Source organism: Danio aesculapii, chromosome 19, assembly GCF_903798145.1.
Source record: "Danio aesculapii chromosome 19, fDanAes4.1, whole genome shotgun sequence".
NCBI lineage: Eukaryota > Metazoa > Chordata > Actinopteri > Cypriniformes > Danionidae > Danio > Danio aesculapii.
Genome location: NC_079453.1, coordinates 36,639,872 through 36,654,535, shown reverse-complemented (window position 1 = coordinate 36,654,535; position 14,664 = coordinate 36,639,872). Strand labels below are relative to the sequence as shown.

The 14,664-nt window shown below is 39.9% G+C and overlaps 1 protein-coding gene across 1 annotated transcript in view; it reads left to right on the top strand.

Annotated features, from left to right (window-relative positions):
* The window catches only part of macf1a (microtubule actin crosslinking factor 1a), a 388,147-nt gene that overhangs the window by 164,059 nt on the left and 209,424 nt on the right, over positions 1-14,664 (top strand). The window contains 6 exon segments of the mRNA XM_056479293.1: positions 9,696-9,862; positions 10,198-10,310; positions 10,424-10,530; positions 12,841-12,960; positions 13,071-13,166; positions 13,412-13,539. Coding sequence (XP_056335268.1) covers positions 9,696-9,862; positions 10,198-10,310; positions 10,424-10,530; positions 12,841-12,960; positions 13,071-13,166; positions 13,412-13,539 — 731 coding nt within the window.

Sequence of the window (14,664 nt, the reverse complement as noted above, 5' to 3'; positions counted from 1 at the left end):
ACAGCATGATTCAGCAGAAATGAGCTGAGGAGACAGAGGCCTCGTGGAGATGGGAAATATCAAATCAGAGTATATGGAATTGAACCTATTGTACTTATTTTCTTTTTCCCACTGTAATTAAATCTTATAACTTGCATCCAAAATCTTCAAACAGTAGCAGATGTTCGAAACAAACTCTCAATTATCTTGACAAATTGCTGTAATTGGTACTTGTAAAGTACACGTTGCATCTCAGGGACAAAACTAAAAACGTTGGAATAATTGTGCACTGGGATAGACAGAGGGGGAAATGGGATGAAGTTTTACCTTGAGTAAGAAACATTTGAAATAAACCAGTACACAAAGCATAGCATTTTAACTATGGTGTAAAGCAGGGGTTTTCAAACTTTTCAGCCCACGACCCCCAAAATAACAATGACTCGCGATCCCCAAATTCCTCGGAGATGGTTATAGACTATTTAAGGTGGTCATGTCATACTATTTCATAACTGTAACAAGAAGCAATTCAATCATATCTTAATGTTAAAACAGCAATCATAACATCATTTATGTATATGTGGCTCTTTTTGCATTCTCTGAAGCTATAGAAATTAAAAATATAAAACAGGAAATCTGTTGGGACCATTGCTTTTGTTTATATCCCTCAGGATGATCTATAAATATACAAACATTGTGCACACAACAATAGGCCCATATAAGCACAAGCATAACTTGGGATGTCCAGATCCGATCACATGATCGAAAATCGGACCCGATCACTCAGCATCAGACTTGATCGAAATCGGTTGTTACCTCCCAATCAGGACTATATATATATTTTTTTTCATTCTTTTTAAACACATCTATAGTTACAGCTTGAAGCAGAAAGTGTGAATATGTCTGTGGTCTGGAGGTATTATAGGAGGTATTAGGTTGATGACGACAACATTGCCATAGCAAACTGTGAGATATGTAAACTTGGGATTGCCTGCTGGGTATTTTAAGTTAAGGTGCTGTTTGTTTTTATATTAGATTTTTTTTTATATTTACTGTTGCACTGAAGTCCAAATGTGAAGAATCTATATTATTTATTACTTAATTGTTTAAGCTACCTCACAGAAGTGCTCTGTTGGTTAACAGAGTAGTTGAATGTTAAAATAAGGTGAATAAAATAAAAATAAGAAACATCCTGGATCTGTTTCTTCGCTCTTCTTTATTCCTTTTTTTTTATGTATTATAGAGGTATCGGATTGGGTTTCGGTATCGATACCGAAAATCAAATGACTCGGACCAGAGGGCAAAAAAACCTGATCGGGACATCCCTATTGACAACACAAAAAACTGTCTAATTCCCATATCATTATTATAGTCATTTATTCGTTTGTTTCATTTAATATTAACCTCTGCTTAAGAGACTGGTGGACACAATGTTTTCAGCACTAGTCTATTGTTGGTTTAATTTCGGAGACTGCCAATCAGAGATCATTCTTAATGTTCAGTTGTGGCCTGTATTTATTTTTAATGTATTTGATTGCCATAAAGGTGTCAGAAAGTTTAACCTGGTGCTATAAAATCAATCTGCTGCAGCCGACACTATTACTGTGTTGTTAATCTAACATAAACACACCAATCCCATGAAAAACATAATTGAAGGCCTAATGGCTTTTCATTTGCATGTTGTTGTTTTTTATGTAACTATCAACTAATATTTTTATCTTCTGTGTGTTATGGATAAAAAATTGTAATTCTAATAGTTTAATGATTTTTTAAAACTTTTGGAAATCACCAAGCAACCCCCTGTCATCGTCCCGCGACCTCCAGGGGGTCCCGACCTCCACTTTGGGAACCACTGGTGTAAAAATATGAAGAAACTGCTTTGTTAGAAACATTATTAAAAGGTGGAATAAAAGGCTGGTTATAAATGGCAAACCTCTTTAGAAATTCTTAATGTTATTAGTCTTGCAAATCAGTCCCTTATTGCTCAGTGTAATGTACCATTGAGTATGTTTACATGGACACCAATAATCCGATTAAGACAATACTCTGATTAAGAGTCTACCATGTAAACAGCAATTTTTGATGGCCTTAATCCGACTAAAGTCATAAACTAAACGGAAATCAGATTGAAACATGTGGAGTATGCCGCTTTTAGTCGCATTATTGAAGTGCAGTAAAGACATGTAAACACCTTAATTAAACTGTTACCATCGTGTAACATTTTCGCCGCAATTTGCGACATGGTATTCCATACACAGACTTCTGTTTATCATTATTCTCTGCACCCTCCGAGTCAGTAAAGGACCACTGCATGGAAAAATGCTGGGTTTTCCTCATATCAAATTCGATTAAAACTACACTCTCAAGCAGTTCATACTCGCATCCAATATCTCGTTTGTCACAGGGGGCATGCATGAACTGTTTCTGAATGAAAGTGAAAGTGCCAGTCTGCAGTTACAGGCAAAAATTTAAATAAAAAAACTCGGAGATGTGCTATAACATGTAAAATGGGATCATGAAAGCAGCATTCAAAGAGTAACTGATGTAAACATCTTAATCAGATTAATGTCTTATTCAGATTAAGGCAAATAATTCAATTACTGATGTCCATGTCAACACATTCAATGACTCATTTAGGGACTGGTCACCAAATCTAATAATTTGAGAAGCACATTAGGAGCTATTAGGTTAAGTTGCTGCTTTTCAGTAGGAAACAGCTCAGAAAACTGCTCCTTTAGGTGCCATTTTGATGCATATTGTACATTCATATCAGACAGCCAAGAGGGACTTATCCAACCTCCCCCACACTCTATCTGGGACACTTCCCTATGTTTTAAATCCACTGCTGTAATTTAGGCTAACAGCAGCCTTTCAAAATTCTGTTTTGTATACCCTCATATTGACCTCATATATTTCTGTCTAGAATCATGCCCTATTGGGAAAATGCCAATCAAGGCTATTGTTACTGCTGTATAGTGTTTTAGCCCAAGCTGTATTAGTGCCAACTGTCTCTGCCACAATAAAAGAGTGGGTCTGATTGGCTGTTACATAAAAGGTGTGGTTGTCCAGCCAGAAGGTTTTGGCAAGGATTGTGGTGTGCAGAAATCTTATGCTCTCTGGTTGTAAAAAAACAAATAAACTGATTGCTGTGTTCTATCCTCTCAGTCAGTAAACATAACTGATCTACTGTCTCAATTACAGTTCAGGGGACTCTATGTGCATGACAATTAGCCACATTGAATTAAAAACATCAGGCTCAGCTGGCTGATTATCATGGTTGTGATTGATTTATTGCTTGTTAATTCATCAGCTTCCTTCGCATTCATGCTTCTGTATGCAACTTCTAATCTCTCATGATTAAATTCTGTCACAGTGCTGTATTTTGTGTTGGGGACTTTCATGTCTACAGCCCATTAAGGTACTTCTTATTTTGCTCTTAATTTTCACAAAAAAATCCAGTCAATTCAGTAGGAATCCACACAAACTGGAATTTCCAGTGAGGGCTAAATATTTCTTTGTGCAGTATATGTCAAACATGTATGTTTGTATGTCATAAATATGTGTATTTGTCTTATTGAGCAACAGACAGCCCTCAGAATTTTGCTAATGTGACTTTTTTGTGTGTTGTTATCAATAAATATGTAAATATAAAGGCAGGAGAGAGTGATAATAACAAGGCAACAAATACAAATTCGTTCTTGCGGTATTGGCTGCCAACCAGATGAAGGCCATTTGAATTAGTGTGCGTGTTTGCGTGTATGTGGAGCTCTGAGCTCACCAGGCATCAGAGCAGGAGAGGGAGAGAGAGAGGGAGGGCTGAGCACGTGAATGGGAGGAAAGGAGAGAGAGGAGGAGGGAGAGAGGGAGGAGGAGGAAGCTAAAGCAGCAGCAGCATATTCTCTGTGGCTGCAGCAGACTGGAGATGTAGCTCTTTTTTCCTCTGGTGTCTACCAGTGAGAGCAGAGGAGCTACCCAGCAACTGAGAAGAGCATACATGCAACCTGCTCTTACTGGAGCCCCTGGCTTCCTCTTTATCCCGCAGGCCTCTTGAAGCACAGCACATATTCAGCAACACGTATGCTTTCAATCTCAGAATCGGATCTTGGAACCCTGCAGACACACACATGTAAGTCACACGTTTTCATTCGCACCTGGTTTGTGCAAAGGAAGGCGCCGTATAAATTGGATCAATTTTGCCGTGCTTGACTGATGGAGCTGCGCTTTTTTCAACACTGGGGCAACCGCTCTGAGGGGCTTGCAGTGCAGCTCTGGCTTTGGGGAGGATTCCTCTGGATTTCCCTCTTGTCCTCATCCAGCCATGGTTCAACTACCCTGCCCAGCCCTGTCCTGGTGGCGTTCTAATTAGATTCCACAACCAGAGAAGCCAACAGCATCAGGGAGCGGCACCTTGTCAGCTATCGCTCTTTCTTTTGTCTACAAATTATCTATGGATGTACACTGCTTAGTGGTGGAATAAGGAAGACAGGATGGCTTGAATCCGTATCTACTTATTTTATGACACTAGACTATGTTCATATGATGTCTATTACCAGCCCTCTCAGCAAGGGAAAAGTGACTATTGAAATTTGCTGGCTGAAGGTGAGGTCTTCACTCATGGTAGTCACTGTCCTCTTTATTGACTTGAATTTGCTGGCGTCAGTGCATGGGATGCCAGCTCCTGTGACAGCAGAGGCGAGACATTTAGTACTTAGCCCCCCCTCTTCTCCCTCTTCACAGTCTAGAGACTTGTTTTAAAGGAGCTTGCATACCTGGGAGTTGAAGCTCTTATAGCTACAGGTGTGAAAAGCAACCATCACATGACATGGATTGGTTACGCTTGGGTGATGATAGGAACAGATGATGTTTTTGCTCTGTTGAATTATGATTAAATTGTAGATGAGCTGCCTGACGGTGCACTTTGGCAATTATTGAATGATCTAAGACTGGTTACATAACTTTACTGTAAATGGTTTCCCACAGGGCTACTACATCTTCTGCCCAACACATTAATACCCTATGTGATGTTAGCCCTATGGAATGCAGTGATCAATAATGTATAGACAGAATATCAAGAGAAGCTGGTGGTCTTACTGTACAGGTTATGGTTTTCTCCAGTTTGCAGTTGTGTGCTGAACTGATGATTAGTGCTTCCTAATGATGCATCATGATGCAGAAACATTGAGAATGTGCATGTTCGATCACAGAAGTATGTCTGTGGATGTCTGCAGTGCAGTTTCACCGTGGTTGTCACCTTGAGAAATATTTACAGTGCAATAGGGTTTCTTGACAAATTGTGTTTACTAGGACAAATGGCCTGCTATTTAACACGCAGCCTATGAAATGGGTTAAAAGGTACCATCTATTTCTTCACTCAGTGCTGCATCGTCTCTGCATCATGAGAGAGTGAGAAAAAAAACATCAAAAGCTTTGCTGAAGGATTTTAATATTTTATAAGGGACAGTAACCTATATTCAACATCATATCCTAGAGGCTTGCTAGGACCCTAGGTTAACTGCAACATTGTCTGAAAGACATCAAAAAGAAAAGGTCAAATAGCAGAAGGAAAAACTGCTCTCCTACCTAGTTGGCCAATGGTGTCTGGGGAAAATATCACCCTGTACCAAACCCCGTTGTCATGGTTAATATCTTTTTGTTTTGATTTTCACTCCAGATGAGGGATAAATTTTAAGAATTTAGAGTTAACTTGACAGCCTCAGGCTGACTGTTCTGTCAAACTGCCCTGCTGCAATTGTGACTTTTTTCAACATTTTTAAATTTTGGCTACTTTTTATTGTTACTCTGTCTCTATGAGATATGGGGAGCTCCCTTGGTTGTGTAAAACAACCCAGGGACATCGGTCCAGGTGGTGGTGCACCTGTATCACCAAAAAGAAAACTTCGCTTTAGGCGAAAAAGAAAGGCCAAACAAAAGTTAAAAGGTTCTGAAGTAGATGACAAGAGATGTCGTGTTGTTGAAGAGAAGGAGGGAGGAAGCGTTGAACTTACAGACGAGTCAACTGCAAGGGCTCTTGATTCAACCAAATTGGTCTCAGGCCAAATGACTACTGAAACTGAAACGCCCACCAGTGTCGTCTTGGTTCCTGGTATGGCCCCAATATTTGGAAGTACAGGGACCCTACGGGGGAGTAAGATGGCTATTCTTTCCCCAGATCCCAGTCCAGCATGGCTGGGGGCACTTCGCCAGTTTGAAGTAGAGGGGCTTAGTGAAGAGTCTAATACTGAATTAGAGCAAGGCAACACAACACCTGGAGGAGGAAGAGTTTGTAAGGTACGGGAGCGAGTTCAAGGGGTGCTAGAAAGACCCTGCCTTTTACGATCCAAACGTGGTAACCTGGAAATAGAGGAAGATGAACATGGACCAAGTGAATTGATGTTCAGTGTACCCTCAAAAACCGAGAAGAAGGGAGTTGTTCACATTCGTGAGTTCGGAGGGCAACTTTGTGTGGTCCGAACTGTTTATCCAAGAGACTATGGGTCGCCCGTCTGGCGTGACAAGGAACTTGAGGTCCATTCTGAACCTCCAGCTGCATCTCCTGTTACAGGAGGCATTATGAAAGTACAAGTGTCCACAGCTCAAGGACGACCACCCGGGAAGAACAACTCTGCCAAACCAGAAACAGCTGCAGCTCAGGAAAAAAAAGTGAAGGAGTTCCTATTGGACAGCTCTGCTCAAGTTGTTGGAGGCTTTGGCCATCCACCACAAGACCTTCAGTCTTCAGGATATGCTAGCGATGTGCCTCTTACATCGCCTGAGACAGGAGGAGCTGTCCATACTGAATGGGGGAGCTCCTCCGATGTACTTGATTCTTTGGTTCTGGAGAGTCCCATCTCGCCACAAGACACATTGGCTCAGCCTACCACCCAGGTCAGATTCTTTTCTCTCTGCCTGTCTAAAGCTCTTTCATGTGACTTTTGTAGCATTAAAGGGTAGAGATTAAAGCTGACAAGATTTGTGTGTGTATTGTGTATTGGGGTATAGATGAATGAGTGTTTTGCGTTTCTTTCTAATTCTACAGTACTATTAGTTCTGTGGCTTTTTCTTCTTCAATCAGCTGAGCATTGAACACAGCAGATCCTTCCTGACCCTCTCCCAAGAGCCTAATCAGTACTACCCAGACCATCTCTCACTGTCTGCCTCCTTCCTTTCCCTCCATTCCTCATTATTTCCCTAGCCTCACACCACCCACTTTCTTTTCTGTCATTCCTGATGCTCTAGGTTCTGTATTAGTGTGAAACTGCCTGGCAATGCCAAAAACAAGAACACAAGTGATGTTTGCAGACACTTTGTCAGCTGTTCATCCTATTTTTTCTTAGCACTAGTGTAAGATTGCAGCATATTTGTGTCTGGTGCCTGCCCCCCCCCCCTTACCTAGTGCTTTGCCTGCACACCAAAGAGTTATGGTTGGTGGAGAGAGATTTCATGGCCTCGTTACAAATGTTCTGATAGTGTGCCTGCAGGATTTAGTTTATTAGATGCTTAATCCTAAGTATTCTCAAACCATGCTTGGCCATGCAGTTTTAGTGATGTCTACTGAAACAGCTATCTTGGTAAAATTCCTATAATGTATCAAAAATATCAAAGAACTGCTAAATAAATGCAACCTGAAGCCAGAAATACACAGAAACATACAAAACACAGTCAACGGCTTCTTTCTTTTAAAAGAAGTCTTTGTTGTTTTTGTGGCACTTCCCTAACCGCTTCAGGCAAACTGAAAACATTTTGTTTCGCCAATCCGTTCAAAACCACAGCTTTAATCTCACGTTTTACTAATTGCAGATTAACAGAGATTTGAAAGTGATCAGCTATTACCAACAAATCGTCTTTACGAAATTTAGCAATGAGATCCAATGATGGGTTCTTAATAAACTGGAGCACCAATGAAGACATCGCGAAGCGTAACATTACCAACCAAATACACAGGGTTATCAACTTTGGAACACTCACCTACTGTAGCTTCAATATTTCCACAATGTTTGTGTCGGGTCAAGCAGCTACTCCCAGGGGAAAATACGTGCTACAAAAAGTATATATGGCTTCCTCAATGCCAAGGAAGTATCCCGGATGAGCCCCCAAATTATGTTATGCTCCATGTGGCTCGGAGGATGAAAAGGGCTAAAGATAGTTATGACAACCCTTTTTTTTATTCCCCTGAGACTTTAGCTACGATGGATCGACACAGACAGTGGATGTGGAAAGAGTGGTTCACTACGTCACGTGACATATTTACCTTCCCTTTTAGTAGATTTAAGCAGATTTAGTTTGTGTATTTATATTTAGATTTAGAGATGTAAAACTCAAAAAAAAAAACTGTAATAGGACAGGTGCACAAATGTCTGAAAGACAGAGCAGTGACAAGAGACAAAGGATCCCCCCAGTCTGATCCGAGTTGTCACTGGAGCACTTAAATGACCCCCATCCTCATATGATTGATCCTCTTATGAAAACTCTTATGCGAGCCAATCGGAACACCTAGAATTTAGAATGAAAGCAGACAGGAAATAAAAATGGAAAGGGGAGAAGGGAACAACAGAGCAACACCCCCAGGCACGTAACAGTCGGGGAGGAATCTTTATTTTTTTGCTTTCCTTGCTTTCTATTTTTATTTTAGTCTCTTGTACTGTTTTGCTTTGTCATGATATTGTTTCGTTTCTCAAAAATCATTTTCTTTTTACTTAATTAGCTCCTATTATCTGCAAATGCCCTTTAATGTTCCTTCCTCCACTTTCTGCTAGTCTCACACTAGCATATCAATAGTTTTAAAACATTCATTGGAGTGTTCGTTCCTCTGCCAGTAATGTGCTCAGTGTTAACTGTGATGTAATTAGACTTTGAGGGTTTAAGGGTGCAGTCCTGACGCTATTATAAGGTCACATACTCAGTCATCCACACTAATGAAAATACCACCGTCATAGTATGACATGTCTACTGTATTTATGACACACAGCATGGTGTCAAACCTACATTTAATATCTCATCTCCTGTTTGATTTCTCTTGACGGTGATATGATTTTTTGCAAGCATGTTTGATGGTGAAACCAAAAAAAAGGGCAATGTTTGGGTGCGTTTTTATGGCTCAGAGCCTGGGTGATTGGACTAGCATTAGTAATGTTCTGCCCTCACCTTTTAATCATCTTTAAAGTAAGAGGCTCAGACTAGGACGACTACTTTTCTGTTTCTGTATGTCTCCAAATTTGACCGAGGTAATCTTGGCTTCTTGTATGTCACCATTTCTGACCATGGTAATCATGGCCTGCATTGACTTAATCTGTAAAATCTGTCATCTTCTCACATGTCTGTCTGTGCTCTCAGAATTGTCTGCATTCATGCCAGGATTTAAAGAGTTCCTTGCTGGCGCTGCATGAAAAAAGCAGGCAGGGATGTGAATAGGGGCATATGAGAGGAATGACAAAGGAATACAGATTAGAGCCTGGCACAGACTGATACTGCGGTTACTGACTCTCTTTGTTTAAGAGGAAGAGGGAGTGAAAGTAGAGGAAAATGATAAGTGAAAGGTTCATGACCTAGCTCTGGCTTATTTAGTACTTGGGGTCAAAGAAACATGGGATAACCCTAAAAATGCACATTTGCAGAGAAGTAATGCTCAACCTTTTTGGTGCAAGGATGAGGTCACTTTCCTTTTATACAGTTAAGTCATTTGATGACATTTAGATACAATAAGAGCCTTTTCTTTTTACCAGATCTCTGAGATCTATGTGAGCGGAGAGTCAGGCGACCTCACGGCGAAAGAGAAGCTGCTAATATGGAGTCAACAGGCCACCGAGGGCTACCCCGGTCTACGCTGTACCAATTTCTCTTCCAGCTGGAGCGATGGACGCTTGTTCAACGCTCTTCTGCACAGATACAGGTTCACACACATTTCAGTATATTGACCACTTTAAAAGAAAATATGTATATTAGGGGGTAACACTTTATTTTGATGGTGCATTTGAGTATTAGTAGACTCACTGCTTAATATCTGTTGATACTGCTCCTTCAACAGACATTTAACTGACTATAAGAAACTTTGCAAGTACATGTCAACTTACACTAACCCTAACCCCAACAGTCAACTTATAATCTAATGAGAATTAGTTGGCATGTAGATGGAATGTAATTTAAATTCAACAAACGGACCATTAAAATAAAGTGTGACCTATTAGGGCATCGACACTCGTGATCTTATGTCTCTGTCATTTATAGGCCGGACTTAATTGACATGCAAGTGGTTGCACAACAGAGTAACCGTGAGAACCTCGAACAGGCCTTTGAGATTGCAGAGTCATTAGGGGTGACACGACTCCTAGATGCTGAAGGTAACATTAAATGCTTTTCTGTCTAGTTTTCATTCATTATACATATGGGAATTATTATTTGCCTATCTCTATTTGATCATCTTATCATTTTTTCTATGCTCTCCCTCTATTAGATGTTGATGTGCCGTCACCAGATGAGAAATCTGTCATCACGTACGTCTCCTCCATCTACGACGCTTTCCCCAAGATCCCAGAGGGTGGAGAAGGCATTGCAGCTCATGTATGTTCACTTCAGAGTGCACTCACTATCTGCTTGATCATGTGAAAAATCATTATCGCATTTATTTTGGTCAAAATTGTAATCAAGATATATATATGTAATTTGTGTTTCATAGATCCTGAAATTTTACAATTTTCAATACTGAAGCAGAATGGGACACCATAAAAACAAACACAATAGGATAAAATATGCAATCAAAATAAACAGTTTTAAGCAATCCTCACAGTAAGAGTTAAGCTTGATTTTTATTATTAAAGCTACAAAAGTCTTTGAGACCAGATTAGTGAGTGATTTTCGTCTATTATTTGATTTAATAATGACAAATACAATCAGGAATATGGAGCACTTTTACGATTTATGGTTACACTTGGCTTTTCATTCTCAACTCTTTGTTAATTTATTACATAACAAAGAGAATTAGTTTAAATAATGACTAAGCAATGCTTTTTTACACATTTTGCAAGTATTTGACCATTTAGCGTGCACCTTAGGGTAAAAAACATCCATGTTCTGTTCGTCTCTGAGGCTGAGCGCATCCACATAACAGCGCAAGTTCTCGTTGGAAAACATCAATGATCAAGTATATGAGCAATCATTTATAGTATATCGACACTATACACTCCCACCAGTGACAATATATACAGCTATATCGCACTGCTACTCATGTGATATTGCGTTTATACAACAGTTCGACGGCATAATCGTGTATATAAAAAAGAAAATCAAACACAGAGAGTCTAAAAATCCTTTTGTTCGTGAAACTACTTTTTTCCACTCTTCTTTCACATCTGCAGCTGACATCAGAATAGCAAAAACCGTTGCGACTTCGCAAACGGCACTTTACAGCTAGTATTTGAATGATTCTCTAGCATAAAATCTAAAATGAAGACAAAACAGGTGATTTTGCTCACATTTTAAAATTGTAAGGCTGAACGGCATGAAATGTCATCAGTCTACAGAGATTTCACAGTATTTCTCTGTTGCAATTGGGACATCACAATAATTAACCCCTAAAAAGGCCAGAACAGAGCAAACACTAACAGATTACAATGGTATAATTACAGCACAAAATACAAAAGAGTGAGATCGACTTAGAATGACACATACCTGTGGCCATCTGCACTATCCGTAGGGATTTGTTCAGCTGTAGTTTGAAGCGTACGCTGAAATGCTGTTTTTCTCCCCTGAGCACTTATTATACGGTCTCTTATTATACGGTCTCTCGCCATCTTGTGGCAGAACGTCAACTGTCTTTGCTCTGCACAGTATAGCTGTATCTCCGAAATTATGAATATTTAAAATAGGCAAGGCAAGGCAAGTTTATTTATATAGCACATTTCATACACAGTGGCAATTCAAAGTGCTTTACATAAACAGGAATAAAAGAAACAAGTATAAGAGAAATAAAAACAAATAATAAAAATGCTAAAAAAATAAAAATAAAATAAATAAGCATAAAAGCAGATAAAATGTGTTATAAAAGAATTTTAAAAAAGAGAAAAACATAATAGTTCGATCTGTCGGACGTAGCACAGTGCTCATTCAGTAAAGGCACAGCTAAACAGATGTGTTTTCAGTCTTGATTTGAATGTGCCTAATGTTGGAGCACATTTGATCATTTCTGGAAGCTGATTCCAGCAGCGAGGGGTGTAGTAGCTGAAAGCCGATTCACCCTGCTTTGACTGAACTCTTGGGATTTCTAATCTATTTGATCCTAAAGATCAAAGTGATCTGTTAGTGATCTGTTAGGTTTGTATTCAGTGAGCATATGTATAGTGTATTGAGCTCCTAGGCCATTTAGTGATTTATAGACCAGTAATAATACTTTAAAATCTATTCTGAATGTAACTGGGAGCCAGTGTAAAGACCTGAGGACAGGTGTAGGCACTATTCTTATAAATAAACTGCATAGTAACAATCTAAACAACTACTTTCTCGCCTAAAAAAGCCTCAAAAGTACATTATGTTGTCCAACAGCGGCAATATTTGTCCAACTGTAGTCCTCTGCTTTCCACTCGTGTGGGCGGAGTAATACACAGTGGTGAAGACATTGCTTTAATATAATATTGCTTTAATATTTCACGGCTATCAGCCAATCAGATCAGAGCTGATACGCACAAATGTGGACTGCTGGAAAGGAGGCAGTATATAACGCAATACATTTTTTATCTCAATTCATGTTTTTTGATAATCATTAGAGGCATTGAATTTTGATTAAGTGCAAAGCCCTACTATCTGCACCTTCTGTCCACATCTAAATTCTTCTTCTTTTTTTAACTTTCAGTTTAATATGTGGTTTATATTGTTCAGGAGGTTGACCAGCGATGGACAGAATACCAGTCTGGCTTCTCTTCTCTGCTGCAGTGGACGAGGCAACACACGGCCCTCATGGCCAATAGGAGCTTCCCCCACAATCCTGTGGAACTCAAAGTAAGAAAACTTGAAGAAAGGGTGAATCGAAGAAAGGCAGTATTTGATGAAGAAGATATATAGACATATGACCTTACTTGACTGTTTACCAAAAGCCTTATCTTCCCCAGGCACTTTATAATGAATATGTCCACTTCAAAGAGACAGAGATCCCTGCAAAAGAGAGAGAGAAGAGCCACATCGAGCACCTTTACAAGCTTATGGAGGTGAGAGAGATTGCTGGGTGGAAAAAAGAGAGAATGGCAGAGAGAAAGAGAGAGGTTGAGGCTGACCTTGATTCTGCAGCTAAATGCAGGCGACACCGTTCACAAGAGGCACAGTGAAGCTGTACATTACCAGATTCAGGCTAATGTAGAACACAACGCAGCCTTGAGGGAGAGGTGGACGCAGACGGTGTAAAGGAAACACACTTGCAGATTATGTTTAAAATGATTGATGTTGTGTTGTTTAGGCGTGGATAGAGTTTGGGCGCATTAAGCTTCCTCAAGGGCTACACCCTAATGATTTGGAGGAGGAATGGGGGAAACTGATCCTGGAGATGTTGGAGAGAGAGAAAGCACTGAGGCCTGCTGTGGAGAGGTTAGTGAGTCCATGTCTAGATAACATTAAAAGGATAGTACACACACGCACACACACACACACACACACACACACACGCATAAACACACAAAAAATTTTTTGCCATCATTTACTCACCTTTGACTTGTTCTAAACCTTTTAGAGTTTTTGGTACTTTTGGTACTTCACAAAAGAGATGCACCGAATATTTGGTCATCGAAAATTTAAGTTTTTTGGCCGAATGACTTTTATCACAGAAACAACACGGTCGAAATAGTATGTTGTGATGACGCAAACAGAAACCGCTTGTCTGAAGCAGCATGTCTGCAGTGTGTCTATTCCATCTATTTGAATCCTCCACACTTCATTGCGACTGTACTAGATCTGTGTTATAAAGATCATTACTTGAATGCGGAAATAAAGCAGTGCACACACGAAATGATCCAGACCACGATAAATGCGGAGATGGAGCAGTGCAGGAGAGAGGATCAGTGCCCGGTTCTTAATGGCCCGTTTCCACTGAGTGGTACGCTAGTTCTTGTCTGGGTTTAAAAACAACACGGAACATATAGCCCACAGTCAGTGTAAACCTCTCATCTGCATCTTTAATCTTCAGCAGCACATGTAACCTCTGTTAGGAAGTAATTCCATCATTCCGAGTTCATAATAGTCCAAAAGGTGATGAAAATAGTTAAACATGGCAGTTTGTTCATGTTTTAGGTTGCTGAAAGAATCATTTGCTCCTTTGTTTTTTTTTTTTTTTTGGCTTCTCCTTTGTTTTTTCATGCTTCACTCTCGCGTTTGTCAGTTTCTGAAAGGATTAGATGTTAGAAGCACTTCAATAATCACCCGCACGTTATTATCATCAGCTCAAGTTCGTTATTTCAAATATAGACGCGCTGCGAGTGCACGTGAGTAAGCGAAACCGCTCATGCTTTAGAACGCCTTGTAAACAACTACGGTGCACATCTTGCTCTGCCTTTTGGTACCCTTTTGTTGTGCTAGGTACCCTTTTGAAAGGTACAGTTCACTTTTTGGTATCTTTTGACAGTGGAAACGGCCATAAAAGCGTACCGAACAGTACCGTACCGCTCAGTGGAAACGGGCCATAAGTAATATAACTTGAGGGTGGAAAAATCCCTGAGG